The sequence below is a fragment of the Scardinius erythrophthalmus genome, assembly GCF_964197995.2.
Source record: "Scardinius erythrophthalmus genome assembly, chromosome: 6".
In the NCBI taxonomy this organism is placed as follows: domain Eukaryota; kingdom Metazoa; phylum Chordata; class Actinopteri; order Cypriniformes; family Leuciscidae; genus Scardinius; species Scardinius erythrophthalmus.
Window position 1 is genome coordinate 45774209 of NC_138226.1, and position 25059 is coordinate 45799267.

The following is a 25059-nucleotide window of genomic DNA, read 5'->3' on the forward strand; positions in this document are numbered from 1 at the left end:
GATTTTTGCGTCATCGGAGGATTTTTTCCAGACAAAAAATACAGAAATCTCTTGTCTCAGGGGGATATGAGGGTGGAAAGCATGGTAATTCGAAAATACTACAGGTTTTCTACTAATACAAAGCTTAATGCTAAATCCTGAAGTATCCCTTTAAGGATGATAAACGTACACATGGCATTGTATCATATGATGCTCATTAGTTTCTTCATATTGCGTTTGTAGAGAATAACACCAAATCGGTAAAAGAACAAATATTGCATTACAAAATATCTCCATGCTGAGCCTGTTTTTGCACTTCCTGCTTTTCCCTGCTTGAGAATTCCTGTCCAATGAATGGACGAACTTAGCACACGTGTGGTTTTGTTTACACATTTTGGTTCACTTGCAAAAAGAGCAGTGTGAAAGCGAACCGTACCAAAAAAAACAACAACCTTGTATTTGGTCTGGACCAAAGCAAGTGAATTATCGGACTTTCCTGGTGTGAATACACCCTAAATGTAAATGTAAATGTAACTGTCAAACTGTCAATTTGAGATCTGAATCTGTGGCAGAAGGAAGTAGTTCTGCATAAAAGAGTGTTTATAATGACACTCTGTTGTTCTTATTAATTTACTCACTTGTGCCATCGAACAGATGTATAAACGCAATATTACACTCGTGTCCGTGTTTTGCCATATCGCATGCCTACTCGTTTGATATAGCTCATTTATTCCTCCAAAGATTTTTAAGAGAGTCTTGATGTTCAATGACAACTTTCCAGCTAAGCAACACGATGCAATACAAATGTAATACAAGCTGTTTTCCACATGCCATGGTTTATTATGTGAATCACTATACACACGGACTAGTGCATAATATATGGAATGACAGCATAATATTCCAACATAAGAATCAGTCTAACTGATTTAAAAAATCTCGTTGAAATATTAAAGATGAAATACTCATGCATTGTATGAATATTGATATAGCACTAGTGATGTCAATTAAGCATATTTTCATCCAACCTCTATCATTCATAAATATATGATTTATTTTACATTGATGCTATTTTCAGTTTATGCAGAACATGGCTTCAAAAACACATGGATGGATGTAAAGGCACATTATATTCAGTAGTACTGCAGTACGATGTATAAAAGACTTATAGCATGGTGCCTTATAGCAGACGCTAGTTTCATACAATATTGTCCTCCTGAGATGTTCAGAGGTTGATATTTTGACAGTCATAAATGAAAGCTACTCGTCCTTTTGGTGGGTCATTTTGATCATGGTCTCAGGTGAGCGGTACAGGAAGATGAGCTTGTCAAACAGTTGCTCTTCCATCTCCATCTCTCCAGCCTCTCGCACAACAAAGATGTCATTGCACAGTTTGAGCACGCGGTCCACACACGGCAGCTCCTCATACATGATGGATCGAGATATGCCTGTGAAGAATTCCCGCACAAACTTACCAACGACCAGCACCACGGACATGTACATACCCACAATGCTGCAGCACAAGAGGAGAGAAAACAACAAGATGGATAGATTTCATATTTTAAATCGCCAGTTCATTCAAATATTCATTTATATATATATATATATATATATATATATATATATATATATATATATATATATATATATATATATATATATTTTTTTTTTTTTTTTTTTACATTATTTCTGCAATTGTAATTTCTGTGTAAATTAATTTATGCCACTGCAAAAAGTACTGCACACTGTTGCTGCTAAATATATACACAAACACTGTTTTGAGTTAAATACTGTTTATTTTATTAAAAATATTAAATTACCTTCAGATGTGCAGTACTTGATACATTTATTAAGCAGATGTTGTTAGATAAAGTTAATCCTCTTTCACTTCATTGCATGCTGAAGATGTTCTTGGTATTTTTCCATCTTTTTGATCATTAATTACTTTCTTTTAAAGCTGCTTGTATCTAAGTTACATACCAGACATGATACAGATATTGTAAAAATGTCTTAAACTCACCCATATCCGGCTAGGAAGCCCACACTGGATGGGCTGACTTTATCATTGAACACCACCATCTCAATACTCTGGCATGTGCTGGCTGGAGGCTCAGGAAAACACTCTTCCACCACCCACCACTGCGACCCCATCCCTGCGGAGCTCCCGTTCCCCCGCTGCAGTTTGACGGACAGAGGACGGAAGAACTGGAGATGACCATCACCCGAGTCTCTGGAACGCTCTGTGAATGATTCTGTTAAAGTCACGAAAACATCCTGCAGATCTGACGTTCTAATGCCATTAATTTACTTTTTTATTTTATTTAGTAGATACTTTTATGCAAAGCAACTTGCAGAAAAACAATGTAGAGATTCCTCTTAATAAACATGAGAAGTGCTAAAATTACACAGTTTCAAAGATTGTCTATAAGAGTACATGCAAGAACAAGGTAGAAAATCAGAAATAGTGCAATTGTAAGCATTTAAGTCTCTTTTAAATAAATTTCAAAATACAGTAGTCAACTCACCCACTTGAAGTCGATGTGCCACTTTAGCATTAGGTCCGGAAGTTCCTCTGATATACTTTGGCAGCAGATTTTCCAGCATCCTGACAGGCATCAGAAAACAGATGGAATGAGAAGTGTTAAAAACAGATGTAGCAAGAATCCACATTTAAATGTTTGAGAAACACATACAGTGGACGGCTGTGTGTCCCTCTGAGCATAGACACCAGTTCATCTCTCAGTAGGCTGTCTTCATACTTCACTGTGTGTTCACCAGCCGTCTCAGCATTCATCACCAGCGATGCATTTCTGCTCAAACAAGCAAAATACACAGTGACATATCACACGCTCTGTGAAATGTGATTATGAGATGAGACAGAAGACTACATGAGTAAGAACATACAGAACTGTTTCCCATCATGGTACACGTTCACATCATGACAGGATGTATAGGATTAACTAAAAAGATATTTTGGGCTCAAGAACTTCATTGGAATACATCAAGTCTTTGGCCTGTATAATGTGTGCAGCTGTTGTGCTTGTGAGAGTGTACCGTAGTAAAGTCCAGCGCAGAGTGATGTAGAAGTGTGTTGAGTTGCTGAGTTCATTGATCATGGCGTCTCGGCTGGCAGGACTGACGCTCCACAGCAGACTGGCGTCACTTTTGATCTTTGCCAGCACTATGTCCTCTGCCATATAGTTCACAATGAACTGCATTGCCGACTAATTGAGGCACAAGGAGGATAGTTTGATCAGGCTGACGTCAGAAGGATGACAGTCTAGCTGTTTAAACTCAAGGTTCAAAGTGTGATTGTAGATAACTACGAGGGACAAATGTAATGTGTACCGGGTAAGTGGCGTAGTGATGGGTCATCCTCTGTAAGGCTGATTGAGAGTATGGGATCAAATTGTTCTCCTGAGCACTCATGCTGAACAATGGCTGTAAACATAATCTATATTATTCACGGAAAAGAACACATTGTTTTTCCCAGCTCTAATATATATTTATTCAAATATATTCATATAATAATTAACATATAGACATATTTCACAGATATAAACATACTTGTGTGAATGTAATGTATGTTGTGATCACATACATATAATAAAGACAACAATGTCACTGTGTTAAATTGCACACCTCGTATCCTAATATGCTCAGCTGGATGGACACATCTAACGGTTGATTGGTAACTCCTGCTACAGATTTAACCAATGACATGAAGAGAAGAGGAAACCAGACGATGCAGATAAGAGCAAAAATTATGAAGCCGCCCATGGTGTATTTCACCACCTTCTTCTTCCTCTGTCCTCGTTGATGAGGGTATTTCTATGACCAAAAAATATACAATACACATGTGATCACTGACACACGTTAGAATCATAAAAGTTTCTCAATTTCGATGAGTTGAATCACGTGTGATCTGGGTGAACCACTGCCATAGAGCAACTGTCTTTGCAACACAACGTTGGTAATTTGCCTAGCTATAGCTGTCATGTAAGTGTGACAGACACTTACATTTTAAAAACAATTGTTGATAAAGGTATCAGCTGAAGTTTTCAAATGGCTCAGAGGAAGAAAGATGCAAGTAAAGTATTTTATTTCTGCGAATTTGGTCTGAGATGGTGGTAGTAAAATTGACTGAACATAACAACATTCTAATATTATTTTGATAGAATTACAGGTACTGAACCACTGACCTACATTGACTGATTACAATCAAGGTACTAATTAATATTTTTCCTTCTAAAGATCAAATGAGTTGAATGACTTCTCTAAGCTTATGAGTTTTTACTTTGTTTTTACCAGTGTGATTACTGAAATGTTCTTTTCATGTATTCTCTAATGCATTCTGTATTTGATATCTGAGAGGTGACTAAGGGGCTGGCCCATGCCAGGAATGCAGAGAGAAAGGTCTTCAGCACATGTTAAAACATATATCTATTCGTCCTGCAAACTCCTTGTGAACACTGAAGCTGACTTTTGCCTGATGAAATTGTCAACTTTTGCCTGATGAAACTGCCAACTATCTTCAATTTATTATAATTCTGATTCTTGTCTTAAATTGACTGCACTTCTAACTTCTGGTCTTAATTAATCGTATCTGGCTTTTGGGTATTTAACTGTAAATACCCTAACAATAAAATTAATTTGGATGTCAAGTGTTCACCTTTTCCGCTTCCCTCCAGCACTTGAGGATAAAGATGTTGGCATAGATGTCCTCCACACAGATCCAGTTAGACAGGCTAAGAGTGGTGTCTGTCCACACCCAGTCCATCACGGCCCTCAACTCAGTCAGGAAAGGAACGAACCGGAACCTGTGGAATAAAGAAAACATCTTGGTTAAATATCTAAACCTCGTTTCCTGAAGGAGGGAACGGAGACGTACCTAAGAGGTGATCCGACAATTTGAGATCTCGTTTGAGAGACCAATGCAATTCAGGTGTAAAGTAAACAAGCCAATGGACATAACCAGACCTTATGACTTGGCCATACAGCGGAGGTTCAGCAACTGTGCCGCCGGGACATACATCTCTGTTCCCTCCTTCAGGGAACGAGTGTTACATATGTAACCAAGACGTTCCCTTTCGGTCGGTCACTTTCATTGTATGACTTTCAATGGGTATTCACTTTCAATGGGTATTCTACCAACACGCCACTGTTGCTGGCCCTATTAGCGCTTGAGTCTCCTGGCCTGCCCCCAGTGTTGGGGCGGAAGGTAGGTGCTCTACGCAGAGAAGGTCAGTCACTGCTGTTTCATTAGACCCACTCATTGTGACTTATTGGATAAAGCTGGGAAAGCGTGCCCTTGAAGGAAAGGGGACGCTGCGGAAGCCACATCCTGCCCGTAGGGAGGTGAATGTGGCAGTTATGCATATGGACTAGCCAAGCAGGGTCGTGCAACATATGGCAGTCTCTGGAGTGGTTCCAGCCTAGCTCTAGGGGGTACACCAGCAGAAACAAAGACACAGGATCGTCCTCAGAGGAGCCTTACCATGGAAGAATACACATTTGGGGTCGTCACAGGGACCACTACATATGGATACCCAGCCTAACACAGGTTCCACAATGCTTACAAATGTAGGCCTGGCATTAGATGCTCCGCAACGTCTGACTGCCGCAGGTGTGACGGAGGACCTCAACAGGGTTAGCTATTTCTGGGGAACACTACTGGAGCAAATAGATGCACATATCCGGCCCAGCATGTGGTAGTGGCGTTGCAGGCCGACATTTAGGAACCAGTACTGTCTTTAGTGACAGAATCTTCAACTCAGCTGACTGTAAAGGTTCAAAGGGAGGCCTCTGAAGTGCAGTGAGCACCAGAGAGAAAGCTCAAGAGGGTACTGAGGTAGGACGAGGATGATTAAACCTTCTCGCACCTCTGAAGAACCTGACGACCAGGTCATGCTTCCCTACGGACTCACCTTCTTTCACATTGTGATGCGCGGCGATTGCGGCAACATACACTTTGAGGGTGAAGGGAGACAGCCTTTGCTCCCACCCATCTTGAAGGAAGGAAAGCAGAACACTGACCAAGCATCTTCGAGGGTCTTCCCAGTGGGAAGAATACTATTCAACATACAGGTTCCACTTCAATGCGTAGAGGCGCCTCGTAGAGGGGGCTCTAGCGGAAGTGATAGTGTACACCACTGACTGGGGTAGGCCACTTAGAACCTCTGCGCCTCTTCCCTTCCTTGGACACGGGTGCCATAGAGTGCCCCATCTCTGAGAAAGCAGGCCCTTCTTCAGAGGAATGGGCCAAGGAGGGGCTGTCACGAGGAGCATGAGTTCTGGGAACCGGGTCCGGTTGGTCCAGTGCGACGCAACTAACAAGACCTGCTCCTCGTCCTCCCTGACTTTGCACAGCGTCTGTGCGAGAAGGCTCACTGGGGGAAACGCATATTTTCGAGGTCCCGGGGCCAGCTGTGTGCCAGCGCATCTGTGCCAAGGGTCCCCTCAGTCAGGGAATAAAACAACTGGCAATGGGACGAGTCCAGGGAGGTAAAAAAATCTACCTGTGCGGCTCCGAAGAAGTCCCATATCAGCTGGACAACCTGGGGATAGAATCGCCACTCTCCCGGAAGCGCAGGCTGTCGTGAAAGCTTGTCGACTGCACAATTGAGCATGACAGGGATGTTAATGGCACGAAGCGACCTCAGATGCTTCTGACATAGGAGGAGACTCCCATAGGCGAGTTGTGAAATGCGACGGGAGTGTAGACCACCTTGTTGGTTGATGTACGCAACGGTCACAGTGCTGTTTACCGTGTAGCGGCCCCTTGAGGCGGCCCAGCGCAAGGCATACTGCGAGCAACTCAAGGCAATTGATGTGCCAATGCAGGGGCCCGTGTACAGATCTGACACTGCATGCCCGTTGTACGTGGCCCCCCAGCCGGCAGCAGAGGCATCCGTGAATACCACAGCATGTCTAGACACTTGTTCTAGGTAACTCATGCCCATAGAAATGAAGGGTCTGACCACAGGCTGTAGGTTTGGTGACAGTGCGCCCCTCTCGGGACTCGGCCATGAATCCAGTGCTGAAGCTGTCTCATATGTAGCAATCCGAGCGGCTTGTGCAGGGCAGGTTTCAAGGTTCGTAAGTCCAAGGCAAAGTTTTACACGGTGTTGCTGAAGAGGCCGGCCTGGCAAACAGGGGCATTGAGGAAACAAACCTTGTTGGGCTCACGCATATCTGCCAGGTTCAGCCACAGGTAAGCCTTGCCCGTGAGAGCGGATGAGAACTTACAAGCCCGGGAGGGGAGACGTGATTACCCCGCCAAGAGGTAGCAGTCTTGGGACACAGTTGCATTGCCACAGACCGCTTCTCAGAGGGGAGCTACATGTACCCCCTAGGCACTCTGCCATCGAGGGTAGTGAGGGAGGAAAAGGCACCAGACTGGTTTCGGGCAGAAAAAGGTGCTGTCCATGATCTGGTGACCTCGTCATGCACTTCCGTAAAGAAAGGCACTGGGGTGGAGCGCTAAGAACCAGCATTGGCTTCCTCGAGATACCAGTTGTCTAGCCGTGAAGATTCAGGACACTGTGGAGGGTTCAACTCGAGCCCGACACTTGTGGCGGCCCGAGAATAGCTGTGAGCTCTGGGTCTTACTCTGTTAATGCTGCCACACCCGAAGGGGGCAACGCACCTGAATCTTCATCCCCAGAGGACATTAGCTCACCCTTCGATGCAGCAATCGACATCCGATCATCCGGTGGCACCCCAAAAGAAATGACTGACACCCCTGGGGAAGGGCCTGCAAGCTTTCTTGCTTTCTTGGAAGCTGCACGTCTTGTGGCATTAAAGAGGAGCGAGGGGCCCGAAGAGGTTGACTTACTGTGATCCTAGGTCACCAAGGCTATTAACCAAAGTAGGCTTCTTCTGGCCAGAATAACTACATCAGTGATTATGCGAAGGGGCTCTACCTCTTTCGAGGTATTGGAGTCTCGACCATAATGCCACAATGGACATGTTCCCACAGCGAGAACATGAGCCATCCATGAACGCTACCTTTAGAATGCTTATAGCCCAAGCACGTGATGCAGTGATCATGACCGTCCGCCGGAGTCAGGCAACGACCGCATCCAGAAACACATGGTTTGAATGACATCTTGAAAAAGACGCAGGGTCAAACAGTGTTAGCTCTTTTAGGAAATTGCTCTCTCTGGTGCCGAAGCGCACAGGGAGATGGCCGCGGCCACACAACAGGGCAATAGTACAAGCCTGTGTGAGCTCTCGAGGTCTTATTGAAGACGCAACCTCTAGCCAGCAACTCATTGAAGATACCCACTCTGAAAGCTGTGAAAACAGCTGTTTTGATTGTAAGCTCTTTCGAGAGATTGGAACTACCACTGCTCACGTTGTTCCTATTTAGCATCTAAACTCTGGAACAGTCTTCCTAACATTGTCCGGGAAGCAGACACTCTTGTCAATTTTAATCTAAACTAAAAACACATCTCCTGGCATACACATAGAACATTATACATTCCTATTATTCAAATCAGTTAACCCTCTGGGGTCGGCAAACGCGCCCGCGCGTTTTGCTGGATTTTCTTCACATTGTAGCACAATAAACTTAAATTGCTCCGTCATTTATGGTCATAGAGAAAAAAGAAATATTAAAAAAGAATCTGTGAAATTTCTACTTTTGTATGTGTCCACTTACAATCAAATCAAAACATTGTGCTTTTGTAAAATAAAGAAAATAAACAGGGTGTGCTTTCCGCCTCTCCGCCTCGCTGAACTTTTTTTTCTTGAGCACGTCTATAAACTGAAACAAAACTCAGCGAATACTTGTCACAAATTTATGAGCCATATATCTTTATAATCATTTAAGTATGTACTTTTAAATGATCGGATTCAAACTGAAAAAAAAAATATTCTCTGTTTAAGTAATTTGTATAAAACCAACAAGATGTCCAGTTTCTCAGGTGCTTGCTTATTATTTTTAATATAAAACGCACGCACGCACGCAAAAGAGATTCACAAGCAAATCTCCACATGGAACATGAACGCGCTCGTTACCTCAAAAACAAAGCACCAAACTTCACCACAGTCTCTGCTTTTCGTCGAGTTTGGAAGACACGCCGTGAGCTTACATTGGATTTACCTCAGAAGAAGAAGAACGCGATTTTAAGACAAGAAAGATGTAAGGTAAGAATTTCTGAATTATTAGTTAAAAATTAATTCTTAATTCTTAATTATTCACATTGCAGTTGAACCGTTACTGTGTTTGTGGATATCTGCTCAAATGTAGATATGTATAATATGGTAACCATAATGTGTCATATTTTGGAGCGAGCTCTGCGTTTGAATGTATCATATTTTGGATTGCGCTCTGCGTTTGAAAAGCAAAACGCACCAAACAATAGGCTTCATGTTTTGATATTGTAATCAATATATTTTTCTCTAGCGTAGTTGTTACTGAAATCTTTTGGAAGACTTAATTTATTGTTATTATTATTTTATGCAGCACTGCACGTAGCCTATGCCTACAAGGCACAACAAACCTGGTGTTCATTATTGTTGGAAATGTGTGTGTGTGTGTGTGTGTGTGTGTGTGTGTGTGTGTGTGTGTGTGTGTGTATTCTGTGAATTTTAAAAATAAATTTTAACCAGAAAAATCTAAAATCTATTCCCAAAATCGTACAGCCCTATAGTTTCTCTTGATATCAGTATGGTCACAGTATGATTTTTTTTTTTTTTTTGACCCAGATGCCACTGAGTCCTGCTGACTTCAACATTTACTTGAGTCTCTGTACATGAACATGGTAAAGTGAAAATCAAACACTTTGGAAATGAAAGGTATGTGCAATGTTTTTAGGAATGGCACAAAGGTCTCTGTCTTTGGATCATTGTTTTCAATAGTGTGCTTTTTGTCATTTGTTGTGTATCTTTGGATTATGTTGTGTTGTAAATAAATCCAAACAATCAAAAAGCCATTCTTTTTTCAATCTCCTCATTCTTTGTGTAAGTTTGCTCAGAATGACTGGGCCTGATTGCTCCTAATAGGGCCATTATGAAGGGTCTTTGTCTTTCTCAGGTGTGAAAACCATACATATTAATGATGTGTTCACGCCTCCCGCATAAAGCTTTCTTACACAAAACACGTCTTACAGTTTTTAAATCAATATATTGTCTTAATAAATATTCTATAAATATGAATAAATATTCTAGGCTACGTGATACAATTTTCAAAAGTCTTGTGAAGAAATAATCAGTATGGGTTTCATGAGCTTATTTCAGTGCCATTTTTTTGTATTTTCACAAACCACGCATAATCGTCATTATCTCAAAACTACAAACTTTTACACAAATGCTGCTGATATATTATTGTAGCAGAGTTTGTGCTAAATACAGTGTAATCAGACTTTAGCCATGAAAATGTCACAAGTAACAGAAATAAGCACAAATGTCAACGCATGTCAGATCACCGCCAGGCCCAGAAAAATGATTAAATGATTATTAGGCTGCATAAATTAGGTCAGCTGTAACCGGAAACACTTCCTACAACACCCGACGTACTCGTTACATAATAATAAGAATGGCACCAACACCAACTAGTAGAGGCTTCTTTCCAGAAAAGACTCGTCCAGCAGACACTCAAAGAAGATCCTTTGCAGAACAGGAACAGCATTCACCGTTCAATTCTGAAGCGAAAGACAATATGCGCCGCATCCGCTTCTGTATTTATACCAGCCCGATGGGGCAGAGCATCTGATGCACGTTCGCATGCCAATGTCCATTGGCTTGTTTATTTTACACTCGAAGTGGATTGGTCTCTCAAGCGATATCCCCATTCGTCGGATCACCTTTGACGTATGTCGAGAGTGACCGGCTGAAAGGGAACTGCCCATTAGTGAGACACACACACACTAACAATGGTCTAAGTACACAAGTACAAAAGGCAAATCATCAACGCATCATGCTTCTCTGATTATTTGAGCTGTAGAAATTATCCACACAGAACAATTTTCAGGATTCCCTGGTCAGGATACTAATGGCTTGAAGTTATGCTCCAGGATTCTAGATTTTAGACTTAATAGGCAAATCAATAATTACAAAATTAGATTAGCCTCATTAAAAACTATTAACTATGACAAATTGTAACAAATTAACAATTAAATAATAAATCACAACATTAACATTTGTCTGTGATGTGAGCAACTGTCTTTTTTACTCTTAACATAGTGCTATATTAACTCTTTCCCCTCCGTTGACAAAACTAGCCGGCTATCCATGTTTTTACTGTTATACGGTAAAAGGCGCTATTTTGCAACTTCTGAAAGAGTAGAATTAAAATTAAAACAAAGTATTTTTTCACTTTAAAATAATGGTCCAGATTTAAAAACAAGTTTCCTTCACTTGGAAATAAGATAACTTGAAGTGATCTTCAAGAACAACCAGCAATCTGGACCATTATTTTAAAGTATTTCTGAATCCTGAAAGTCCTGAATTCATATTTACCTATTAATAATGGACCATTATTCTAAACTGTTACCCTTTTCATTTAGTAGACTGTATGACCCGTTGTTTTATTCATTTTGTTGATTATACAGAAACAAATCAGTCGTTGTAACTGACTTACCCCTGAAAGAGGAAGAGGTTGAAGTAATTGTGGTTCTTGGTAAGAAAATTTCCAAGAACACGGTTAGGGTAGCCACATTTGATCTGGTATGCTGAGAGACCAAAATAGATGCACTTGACAAAGTACCACAGTTGAGCAACTCGATTCCGGTTGAACCTCCTGAAATTATAAACATTTGAGAAAAATTTAAATGAACAATTTTAATGGCTTTTTCTCTCAGAGACAAGTCATTTAAACTTATACTATTAAATTTATACTTTTAAAATACCTTACGTAAAATAGGAATACTACTGTCCATAGTCCATCGTGGTTGTATCTCTCTATTAGTGTTACTCAATGTTAGTTCTGTATTTGACACTATCGACCACACCATTCTTTTGAATAGACTCAAAAATTATGTTGGCATTAGTGGAATTGCATTAGCATGTTTTAAATCATACTTATCTGACCATTATCAGTTTGTAGTAAACGAAGAGATGTCATATCGATCACACGTTAAGAATGGAGTAACGCAAGGCTAAGTACTAGTACCATTACTGTTCACTCTGTACATGCTACACTTGGGAGATGATATCATTGGGCAGCATTAGTTTTCACTGTTATGCCGATGATACCCAGCTCTATATTTCTTCGCGCCCCGACAAAACTTACCAATTCACAAAATTAACAGAATGCATAGCTGATGACTTCCTACTACTTAATTCTGAAAAAACAGAGTTTCTAATGATTGGACCAAAAACCTCCGCACATATTAATGTAGAATTATGTCTAAAAATTTATGGCTGCTTTGTCAAGTCTTCGTTATCAGTTAGGAACCTGGGTGTGCTTTTTGATATCAATCTTTCATTTTCACGTTTCTAGCATCTGTAAAAATGCATTCTTCCATCTTAAAAATATATCTAAGTTACGACATATGCTTTCAATGAACAATGCGTTAGTTCATGCGTTCATGACCTCAGGGCTAGATTATTGTAATTATCTTATGGGTGGTTGCCCTGCACGCTTAATAAACAAACTACAGCTGGTTCAAAACGCAGCAGCTCGAGTTCTTACTAGAACCAGGAAGTAAGACCATATTAGCCCAGTTCTGTCAACACTGCATTGGCTCCCTATTAAACATTGCATACATTTTTAAATAATGCTGATTACTTACAACACAGTAAATGGTTTAGCTCCCCAGTACTTGAGCAAGCTTTTAGCGCATTATAGTCCTTCATGTCTATTGCGATCTCAAAATTCTGGCCAGTTGATAATACCTAGAATATCAAAATCGACTGCTGGCGGTAGATCCTTTTCCTATTTAGCACCAAAACTCTGGAACAGTCTTCCTACCATTGTCCGGGAAGCAGACACAGTCTGTCAATTTAAATCTAGACTAAAAACACATCTCCTGGCATACACATAGAACATTACACATTCCTATTATTCAAATCAGTTAAATGATTATTAGGCTGCATAGATTAGGTCAGCCATTACCGGAAACACTTCCTATAACACCCGATGTACTTGTTACATCATAAGAAGAATGGCATCTACGCTAATGTTAGTCTTTCTGTTTATTCTGAGGTTTACTGTAATCAGCCGGATCCGGGCCCTATCCAGATCAGATGGTGGACCTGCTTCTAGACACGACCACAACGCATGATGTAGTCAGCCGGATCCGGGCCATATCCAGATTAGATGGAGGACGTGCACCTAGACACGACCACAACGACTCCCTGAAGTGTCAGCAGAGGTTGTGTCAACTAGACTCTCCCCTGTAGAGGCCTCATCGACACGACAGCCATTGGCACTGATCCTCAACAAACCCTTCTCCATACCAGCGTGATGACTCCGATCTTCAACCACATGGAACTGGATAATATTCTGAATGTTCCAATCCAATCTGACCTATAATGCTGCCTGAATCATAATCATACACTGTTCGTTCATTGCCAGAGGAGAACTGGCCCTACTTAGTTTTTTTTTTTTCTCCATTCTGTCACCTGATGAAGTTTTGGTTCCTTGACACTGTATTGACACCATTATATGAGAAATGAACTGAGCTGGACGATGACATCAAGGTTTTCTCCAGGGCAGCTCTCTCTCTATTAATTATCAAATCTAAATTAATAACTTTTTAACAACAAAAATGAAATATCACTGAACTTACTTAAGCTGGACTGTGAAACTATTTTCTTATAGAAACAAACTTTGTTGCTTTATTTTCCTGTTATCTCTGTCAAGCTGCTGTGAAACAATCTGTATTGTAAAAAGCGCTATATAAATAAAGGTGACTTGACTTGCAATTGACAGTCAAAGCTAGTGTTACCTCCCAAAATGATAAGTAAATTGAGATAGTAGATTTGTCTGATCTTTCAGGGGTGTAGTAAGGTCCTGCTTCACAAGTTCTAGTCAGGAAGATCTGGAATGTACTAAATTAATTTCTCATGATATGGCCCTTTTGGACATACTGGTTTGACAAATACGCAGACTGATACCTTCATTTGAGTAAAAGATAGTGATGGTACAAATAAATCAACTGTTGGATGCATGAGGCATCAGGGAGTTGTAGCTCATATGTTTCGTCTGTTAGCTTGTAGAACAAGTTTTAAAGTTTGTTTGGCTTGGCTTAAGAATTTTTAAATTACATGTGTGTCAATTAAAGATTGTACGTTGCTAAATATCAGAGGTGGAACTCAAAACTTCTTTGTTAGTCCAAAAACTGCTTTTATTGAAACCAAGCTGCTAAAGTAGTTTGTTTCATATTTTTAACACAGTATGAGGTCATAGTGCAATGAAAGACCACATTTACAGAAAAAAAATTCAAGGCCTACTTGTACATTATTCATTTCAATCATTGCCTCTTTAGTCCCATCTATCGATTCATGAGTAAATCCGAGAGAGACGCAAACACAGGATTACTACAGCAACAAAACGATAGAGATGCATCCGAGGATTACAAGATGTTGTGCAGTGACAGTCTTTGCATTGCCTTTCTTGTGATCCTAACAATCCCTGCCATGTGAAGCTTGACGGATTAAGAGCTTTGCATATTGTAATGGACTGAATTAGGATGCAGTTCATAGAGTAACTTTAGACTGTGATAATGTGTGTCATTGTACTGTAGAAAGCACATGCCAATGCAGAACTTCAGTGGGTGAGAGAAAAAAAAATTGCATTTGATGAAGAAAAAGTTCGGATGAGATGCAACGATATGACGCATCTCGACAATGATTTGTATGACAATGATTTGTCTGGTTTTTTTTTTCAGAAGCTCATTGATCAAGAGTCTCAAGGAGATGGGTTGGTGTGGCTGTTCACACTCCCAGTGTTTTTGCATCAGGTTTTGTGTGAAAGGGTCTAAACTTGTTTTGATCATTGCATAATTATACTTCCATTTGTGTAATTTCTTTTACTTTTACAGTTCTTAAGTTATTCCTCACCTCTCTGTGACACCAGGTAGTATGAAGAACATCCAGAAGTGGATCCCAAACACAAGCACTACCTGGAAAACACACTTCCCAAGGAGAGTTTTACGGAGATAGAGTGCTCTGTCCACAATCATGGTACTGAACTGGATGAGAAGCATGACAAGGAAAGCCTCAGGAACTTGGTCTTCTGACAGTGACTCTGTTATATCGGCGGCCGCGCTGTGCTTCTGTATCAATCATTCAATACATTCATTAATTACCAAATAAACAAACACAGAAAAACAGATGAGCAAGTTAGAAATGGTGGTGGTCACATCTCAACAATGAAATTCAGTATGCTCAAATGTCCAAATAAGAGTCTTCGACACTTTAGCATGTTGATCTAACAGGCATGGGTCTTTCATGCACAAAACACTGCTAATGTTTTTTTTTTTTGCATAATGCATCTAGTTAATGATGAAATGTATCTGTTTTGCTATTATGCTATTCATATCTTTATGAAAGTTCAAAATGTTGTTAAAAAACGAATATAACACAGATAAATATTAAATATTTTCTGTCAGGTTATTGATTATTAATGATTGTTAATGATCATTAACAACTCAATCTCTTTTCAGGGCATCTCTATTGCTGCATTTACATCATGTCATAATTATGAGATGACAACTTTTTTTTCAACTTGTACCGGTTGTGTGTTACAAGTCGGTACAAATGTTGGTACACATTTCAACTATAAAGCAGCTCTACGGTGTGTTTGTGTTTTTACCCGTGGACGTCTGATCTCGATGGACTGAACAGAAGAAATTAACTCATGTCTAAGGAGGAGTCACAGCGCCACACCTACCCATTACATAATTGCTACAAACCAATGGTAGTTTGAAGGTATTTACCAGCCTGAGCCAATTTTTCCAGAATGTTGTCTTGGCAAGCTGTTTCAAACTCCCGAAACAAAGTCCAAACCAACTTTGTTATTTGGCCTGATTTTGTTGGAAATAACGTCACCTCAGTTTTGTTCTTCAATTTGGCTTTGAAAATATACCGTAAATAGTAGACCATCCAGGAACTTTTGGCAAACTCTTTTAAACATGCTTTCTGCAATTCCTTAAAATTTAAATACTTCGCTAACATAATTAAATTAAATTGAAGAGTGACTAAAAATTATTGTAGGATTGTGAGAGCACTTCTAATACTTACTCCAAAAGCCCAATATCCAAATATAATGACGATGAAGTTCACCACATCTATCAGAAACATCAGCGCATAGACATCACACACAGGGCTGTACTCGGGGTGAATGATGTCATAGAAGAATTGCCTTATCGGTAAGTATATGTGTAGAGCACTGAAAAGAAAAGAAAAGAAAAGAAAAGAAAAGAAAAGAAAAGAAAAGAAAAGAAAAGAAAAGAAAAGAAAAGAAAAGAAAAGTTTTAAATGAGCAGGAGTATTATTATTGCATTGTTTTATTATAGCACTATTCCACAGAAATATCTTTCTAAAATGCTGTTAGACATAGAATAGACCCAGAATAGACATAAATCGACCCAGATCACATGCAGTGCAGTCAACAATCAATGCAGATAAAATGGCAATTGTGAAAACAAGCGATTGGTGAGCATATGTGCCATGACTGAGCAACAGGGGATTCTGTTTCATTGTTCCTGACCACGAGAAACAGTGCTTGGCACTAGATATTCATTAGATGGATAGAACACATACAAAATTACTCACTGACGTAAGCCGAAGTTACGATGTACATAAGTTGCAGTGACTCTTCTCAGCCTCTGTCTCTTTCTTGTTTCATAGAGGTCATGTCAGGTGGATAGTTACACACATACTGTAGTACTATATTTAATTTTGTTGCACTGTTGTTTAACAACATACTGATTGTTCAGCTGACAAAACGTCTTTCTGGAAAACATTTCAGTAGACACAAAATTAACACTTTTAAAAGTTGTGAGTTGTGAAAATACAGAATGTGCCATTGTAGAGACTGTACGTCTATCCCTCACAGCCTTGTTTTCATTTGCATTAAATTCAATATAGCGTCTAACCTGACTAAGGTAGATGTCCCAGGCCATGGTCTCAGGCCAATCATTTTTTATTTATATAGCACTTTACAAATGCACATCGTTTCAAAATAACTTTACAGAAAAATGTCTAGGTTACTAATATAACCTCTATTCCCTGAAGGAGGGAACAGTGACATTAATGCCAATGACTGGCAAATTGAGATCTCGCCTCAGATCCCAATCACCTTTGATTGGTAACAGAACAAGCCAATGCACATTGGCGAGTGAGATTTGCATCTCAAGCCGATCCCCCGCTTCAGGGTATATAAGGTAATGTGTGAATACTCACTTTAAGTGAAGTACAGGAGTTGTGGAGATGGGCGTTAACATCTCCGTTCCCTCCTTCAGGTACCCACAAGTACTAGACCTGTCGTCAGATGCCTCCGCCATATCTGACTGTCTAGGATGCTGGAGGATTCACTGTCCAGGGAACTCACCTGTGGAGCAAAATAAGTGCTCTTATCTCATCATCACAGGGGAATGGCGCAGCAAGCAAGACACCAAGCCATCTTTCCTGCATATCACCTAATTGTAGACAAAACATGGGAAGACACAGGCTCCACTTTGAGATTGTAGAATCTTGCAAATGTGTTCGGTGTTGCCCAGCCCGCAGCTCTGCAGATGTCTGCCAAAGAGGCTCCGAGTGCCAACACCCAGAAGGAAGCAACATTCATACTGAGTGAGCTCTCACTCACAGGGGGCACGGTTCGTCTTGGGATTGGTATGCTAAGATGATGGTGTTCAATATCCACTGGGCCAATCTCTGTTTGAAGACAGCCTTTCTACTGGCCTCCATAGCAGACAAAGAGCTGTTGTGAGGTTCTGAAGCTTTGCGTGTGGTCCACGTACAAACGCAAAGCGTGAACAGGATATAGCAACACATGGGATGGGTCTGCCTCCATCAGGGGCAGCGCTTACAAGTTCACCACCTGGTCCCTGAAAGGAGTGGTGGAACTTTGGGCATGTAACCAGGCCAGGGTCTCAGGATGAGGGTAAGCCAGCCCAATTCCATGCATGCTTCGTCAACCAAGAATGCTTTCAGGTCGCCCACCCTCTTAATGGATGTGAGAGCAGTCAGGAGTGCTGTCTTAAGAGACAGGATCTCAATTTCTACTGACTGCAAGGGCTCAAAGGGCCCTCTCTGTAAGGCTGTCAGGACTGAGGAGGATTCAACCTTCTGGCTCCTCTCAAGAACCTGATGATCAAGTCGTGTTTCCTTAGAGACTTACCATCTACTGCATTGTGGTGTGCGGAAATAGTGGCAACATACACTTTCAGGGTGAAGGGAGATAGCCTTCGCTCCTACCCTTTTTGAAGGAATGATGATGACAGGGCAACTACAGGGATGATGACAGGGCATCTACAAGGGTCTTCCCTGCAGGAAGAACAGCAATCAACAAAGATGTTCCACTTCAAAGCGTAAGCACACCTCATAGAGGGGAGGCCTGCTCCTCGACCTGCTCCTCGTCCTTCCTGACCTTGCAGTGTCTGTGCGAGCAGGCTCACTGGGGGAAACGCATACTCGCGTAGGCCCTGGAGCCAGCTGTGTGCCAGTGTATCCATGCCGACAGTCACTTCGGTCAGGGGATAGAACAACTGGCACTGGGTTGACTCCAAAGTTGCAAACAAGTCTACCTGAACGACCCCCAAGCATTCTAAAATCAAATGGACTGTCCGGGGGTGGAGTCTCCACTCTTCCTTGGATGTTCACTGTCGTGAGAGCTCGTTGGCTGCACGACTGACGACCGGAGTCGCTTCTGACTCCATAGGAGTCAGAAAGAGATGGCGGGCAAGTTGTGACATACGACTGGAGCGTAAACCACCCTGGCAGTTGATGTACGCAACAGTCGAAGTGTTGTCTGTCCGGAGCAGCACATTGTTGCTCCGCAGACGGTCTCATATGAAGCAATCAGAGTGGCGTGACTGCGGCTACGGATGCCAAATGCCCCAGGAGCCTCTGGAATAGCCGCTGTCCCACTCTTCAGCACTTCGTTTGTGAGGCGGGCCGTCATGTCGACTGAGTCCACCTCCATACCAAGAAAAGACATTCTCTGCACAGGGGCGAGTTTGCTCTCTTCCCAATTGACACGAAGCCCCAAACGGCTGAGGTGCATGAGCACCTGTGTTCGTATAACTGATCTTGTGACTGGGCCATTATGAGCCAGTCGTCTAGATCAGGGATGGGCAACTTCGGTCCTGGAGGGCCACTGTCCTACAGAGTTTAGCTCCAACCCTGAAAAAATCACCTGTCTGTAATTTTCTAGTAATCCTGAGGACCTTGATTAGCTTGTTCAGGTGTGTTTGATTAGGATTGAAGCTAAACTCTGTAGGACAGTGGCCCTCCAGGACCGAAGTTGCCCATCCCTGGTCTAGATAGTTGAGGATCCCAATGCCTGCCTCCTTCAAAAGAGTGAGGGCAGCCTCCACTATCAACAGATGTGCCTGTGTTGGGGTCACATGATCTGATCCTTATTAGCTAATGTTTGGCACCATCACGTCAGATTTTTCTTTCTTCAGTAAACAGTTTCTTAGCCAAGTGGAATAATTTCCCTTTTGAGTGGCGACCATGGCCTTTACGAAGAGTTTTCCTCCTTGCATGCAGGTTAACATTGGTGATGATATGCATAATATATGTGTTGCCTGTTCGGTTCACAAGTTCATCAGTGTGGCCGGCAGCTTCGAAGGTGTAGCACATGTTGGTTAACCATTAGGGGTTAACAAACGCGCCGGCGCGTTTTGCTGGTTTTTCTTCACACATTAGCACAATAGACTTGAATTACTGCGTCATATATGGTCATGAAGAAAAAAGAAATATGAAAAAAGAATCTGTAAGATGTCTACTTTTGTATGTGTCCACTTACAATCAAAACAAAACATTGTGCTTTTGTAAAATAAAGAAAATAAACAGGATGTGCTTTCTGCCTCTCCGTCTCCGGGAACTTTTTATCTGGAGCACGTCTCTAAACTAAAACAAAACTCAGTGAATACTTGTCACACAGACATGAGCAATATATCTTTATAAACATTAAAGTGTGTACTTTTATATTATCTAATTCAAAACGAAAACAAATATTCTCTGTTTAAGTAATTTGTATGAAACTAACTAGATGCCCAGTTTCTCAAGCACGTGCTCATTAGCTCTAATGTGAGTACTTATGTGACCACGCATAATAAATTCACATGCATATCGTCCATGTGAAGGAACGCGAACCTGTAAAAGCCCTTATTACCTCAAAAACAAAGCCCCAAACTTCATCATTCTTCTGCTTTTCATTGAGTTTGGAAGACATGCTGTGAGCTTACATTGGATTTACCTCAGAAGAAGAATGCAATTTGACGATAAGAAAGATTTTAAGGTAAGAAATGAATTTTGAATTATATTAGTTAGAGTGTTATTGTTGCATAAACTTCACATTGTAGTTGAACTGTTGCTAGACTAAAATGTATGAAATTGATGCAAACATGTTGAAAAATTAACTATAGACAGGTAGGCAACCTTTAAATGGCAAATAAATATAAATGTATGGCACGAGAATGTTTTATGCTCTTTAATATAAAACATAGCATGATATAAAAGTAGGCTAGTATAAGTGTATGTTTTTACTCAAATCTCATTTCATAACGTCTGAAAACACTTGAAGTAACATATGAAAATCCATATTTTCTGTCTAGTGAAGTGTACTGAAGTGTTCCTTTTTAATGATTTATAGTTAATAACAATAATAATAATTTTTACTTTACAGAAAAAAAAATTGGGCAGAAGCAAGCCTGAATTTCTTAAAAAAAAAAGTTTTCTGTAATGTAAAAATTATTATTATTATTATTGTTATTATTTTATGCAGCCCTACAAGTATATGCAATCATCCTGGTGTTCATTATATATATATATATATATATATATATATATATATATATATATATATATATATATACAGTACACATAGTGAATTTTAAATTGTAATATTAAACAGAAAATATGATACTGATATCAGCATGTTTTTCATTCATGTTTTTTTTTTCAGAAGCCACCGATGAGTCCTGCTGACTTAAACATTCACATGAGACTCTGTACATGAACATGGTAAAATGAAAAAGCAAACTGCTTGGAAATGAAAGGTATATTAAATGGTAACTGTTTTGGGAATGGTACAAAGGTGTGTGACTGTTCGAGCCTCTCTGTTAACATTGTGCTCAATAATGTGGCTTTTTGACCTTTGTTGTCACAGTCCCACTTGATAGGGCCATTATGGGAGGGTCTTTGTCTTTCTCAGGTGTGAAACAGATCAGTAATCATGATGATTCACGCCTCCTCGCTTTTTTGTAGCTTTCCAACAAAAAACATGTCTTACAAATTTTGTGGGCAGGATTGTGCTTCCTACGAGTGGGCAAGATGATTTTCACTAAGTTTTGAAGCACAAATTCTAGGCTACGTTATACAATTTTCAAATGCCTTGTGAACAAATAATCAATGTGGGTTATATGGCCTTATTTCAGTAACATTATTATTATTATTTTTAAACATCATTTTCACAAAACTACAAACTTTTACGTACAGTTCTTTATCACCCAGAATACGAGAGAAAGTAAACAGAGGCTGAGTGCCGCTGTGTATACATTCATCATCAGCATGGTCTGCATCACTGAGTGACTTTGTTTGTGTATGATATTCCATAATTATATACAGATTATTTTAATTGAAGCAAACAGTAGAATATTTTTAAATGAATGTTTTTGATTATGTAAATCTTTCTCGAACAATGCATTTTCAAAGTATATACAAATGTTAAATTGAACATTTGTCATGCTACTTATCTCGTACAGCTCTATGACAGCAGCTTTGGCCTCCAGCATTCGGTCATTCATATACTTTTTCATTCGCTCCTTTCTGCTTAGCGGCACATTCCTCTGCCGCTTCTTCTGTGAATGCCTTTTCCTGCTATGGCTCTCATCTGATGATATAATATTTAAAAAAGGATATTAACACAGATATATAAATACTTGTGTATGATATCATACAACAGTAGACATGAGCAAAACAAAGAGAGAACAAACTAGCCTGTGCGAAATTTGTCATTGTGTTTACAGGTATCTTTGTAATGTACTGTATATGCGTTATCTCTGTGTGTGTGTGTGTGTGTGTGTGTGTGTGTGTGTGTGTGTGTGTGTGTGTGTGTGTGTGTGTATCAATGGCGTACGGTCCATATAAGCTGCGAATGCTCTGCATTCCCATGCCATTTATTTATTTGCCAAATGACGGTAATTTTCTTCAAATCTGTCACTCATTGATAGTTCCAGGTACTGTATGCGGATTCACAGCAGCTTTGCCGCATACGCTCTGTTATGTATCGTCATCACTCACGCATTATCATTGGTTTGCTTGCATATAGGGGATTTAATGTGCAAGGTAAGCTGTCCGCAGATCGCTCACCCAATAGGAAAAATGTGCTGCTGCTGCCAGATCTTGATCAACGAAAATCATATTGTGTTTGATACAAGACTAACTAGACTAAATCAAGTGAAAAAAGATCTTAACGGAAACAATTTTCACAGTATTTTATTTTCTCCATAGGGACATTTATTTTTAAATGAAAACTTACTGTTATAGACAGACCTTCTGTAAGCAGACCTGTAACTATCCGAGGCTGTTAATCGTAGTCTATACGTTTGTTAAAGTCATCAATTTGAACTATTTCAACTTACTTTTTATAAGAATAATTATATTTTTGTAGGCTACATACATTTATTCTAATGATATTTATTGTATTTATAATAGGCTTCTAATATTTATTATATTATACTTTTTTGTTTTAAATCTTAATAAAAAAAAACACAACACACACACACCTGGCATACACACCAAGGCATCAACAGGTAAATATAGGCTACTTTTAATAAATGCTCAAATATATGAAACTTTTAGCTGTGTTGCCATGTGTAATGAGAGTAAAGAACTGAGCAGCTAACACTGTCTAGAGCGAATGCGCTTATTATAAACCTTAACGTGCACCAGTGCATTTTTGACATAACGCATCACCAAGCATATATATATAAATATATATATATAAATATATACTGTATATATATATATATATATATATATATATATTTTTTTTTTTTTTTTTTTTTTTTTTTTTTTATTCAGAATATTCCTCATGTATTTCCATATGAAGATCTTACCCTGTCCCTCAGGACTCTCTGCTCTCTGTCTCCGAAGGAAAGAAGAGAATGAAGCCTGAAGAGGAATGAAGGGAATTCGTCTGCTTGTGTTTTCTTCTCGTCGTCTTGATCCTCCAGTCATCTTGTTTTTCTCTGTTTTCCTCTTTAGCTTCTTAAAGAAGTCTGGCATCTCCACCTCCTTGTTATCCCATAAACCATGACTCTGAAGGCACCAAAACAAAGGCACAAAAATCTCACTGGCTCTGTTATAAAACCTCCTGATCCACAAAACCAGGCATCATAGGCACACTCCTGATGCAAAGACTGTGTTACGATTGGTGGTTGCAACAGAGACAGTATTGTGCAAGAAAATGTGCAAAAATTAATTTGTAATATTTATAAATTGATAATCTGCCTCTGTAATTATAAAAGGTATTCAAGAAGTCTGTGTTTTACAGCGCCTAGTATTAATTTCAGCTGGAAACTGCATTGAATTGTATGAATAGGTACGGCTTGGGAGTTTTGCAGAAATGTAGGTAGGGCCGCACATTTTTCCAATGGTTTTAGGTTAAGGAAAAATGTTGGTTATAAACAGTTAAAATGAATTAAATAATGAAAAATATTGATTAAAAATGGAATATTTTACACAATTGAATGTATCCTTGCAATAAAACATACAGATAATAAACTGTCTTTTAGTAGATTTCTGGGAAGGTGAAGTACCTTAAGGATGGAGCGATGGAAGAACAGAGCAATTAACTGGATGAGGTCTACCAGGACGTAGCCATCTTTCTTCTCAACTCCAACTATGTTGGGTAATGCGAATGGACGCTCCGCATTAATGCCACGATATGCTGATGTAGTCCATGGGAAGAAGCCAAACTGGAAAAAGTACTTCACCACAACTGTGAGCTGAGTGGAGAGAGATGAAGAAAGGAGGAAAAGATGGGAGCTTTGAACATTTCAAGTCTATGTTCTCTGCTCCAGTGTTTCTGCTGGTGTTACCTGTAAAGCTTCTGTGTTTATCTGTTATGGTTTTGTCATTTTATTTCGAGGATCGTGTTTTGTCTTTAATTTCAAAAGTGTTTTAAATTCCAGTCTGCATCTGAAAGCTAAGGCAGCTGCCTATTGCCTCACTACAAGTAACAGACTTTCAAAGCAGCATAACGTGTTTAATGATCTAATTAGCTTTAGTCATAACAAAGCAGATATTTAAAGACTACAATACTTCGCTAGAAATGTAAGTGGAACATGATCCTACAACCTCTGGGCACCATTCTTCATACATGGATTACTGAGTGATCTGAATCACACCACAATCCTAGATCTCCAAGTTGTTGTCAAAACAGCAGGTCCATAAACATATTTATTAAAAAATGAACATTAGATCACACCCTTGGAGAGTGGGGAATAATAACTAGATACATATCAGTAACATTTATGACAGCTACAGCTGGATTAAAAATAGTCTAATAGATTTCTGTTAAATTTGACATGAAATTATAACAATTCTGTCATAATACCAGAGATCAGATACAAAGTTCTGAGTCTCCGGCCCATGAGGGAAGAGATATAAACAGATACAACCAAGTTTTGAGTTCAGATTCCATGCTCTGAGTCTACAACTTGTGAGGAAAGAGACATTAACAAAAACTATGTTTAGAGTCTTTATCCAACAAGACAAAAACAGATGCAGCACGTCCTGTGTCTCCATGCCAAAGAGACAAAAGCAGATTGTCCAAGTTCTGAGTCTCTGGACAAGAGAGGTTTCCTAACTGTGGTTGCCAAAATAAAAGGACAAAGTGACTGCTATCAAATGTTTCATATTATTTAGGAAGAGTGGCTTCAGTTATGGGGT

At 39.9% G+C, this 25059-nt stretch overlaps 1 protein-coding gene across 1 annotated transcript in view; it reads right to left on the minus strand.

Moving 5' to 3' along the window:
- Positions 1-802: 802 nt before the first annotated feature.
- Positions 803-25059, minus strand: part of LOC308691863 (piezo-type mechanosensitive ion channel component 2) — a 107268-nt gene continuing 83011 nt past the window's right edge. Inside the window, 14 exon segments of the mRNA XM_081367425.1 lie at positions 803-1489; positions 1997-2216; positions 2502-2625; positions 2627-2786; positions 3031-3200; positions 3325-3417; positions 3619-3807; positions 4649-4796; positions 11564-11722; positions 14989-15203; positions 16171-16318; positions 21865-21994; positions 23223-23424; positions 23925-24113. Coding sequence (XP_081223551.1) covers positions 1237-1489; positions 1997-2216; positions 2502-2625; positions 2627-2786; positions 3031-3200; positions 3325-3417; positions 3619-3807; positions 4649-4796; positions 11564-11722; positions 14989-15203; positions 16171-16318; positions 21865-21994; positions 23223-23424; positions 23925-24113 — 2400 coding nt within the window. The 3' untranslated portion in view covers positions 803-1236.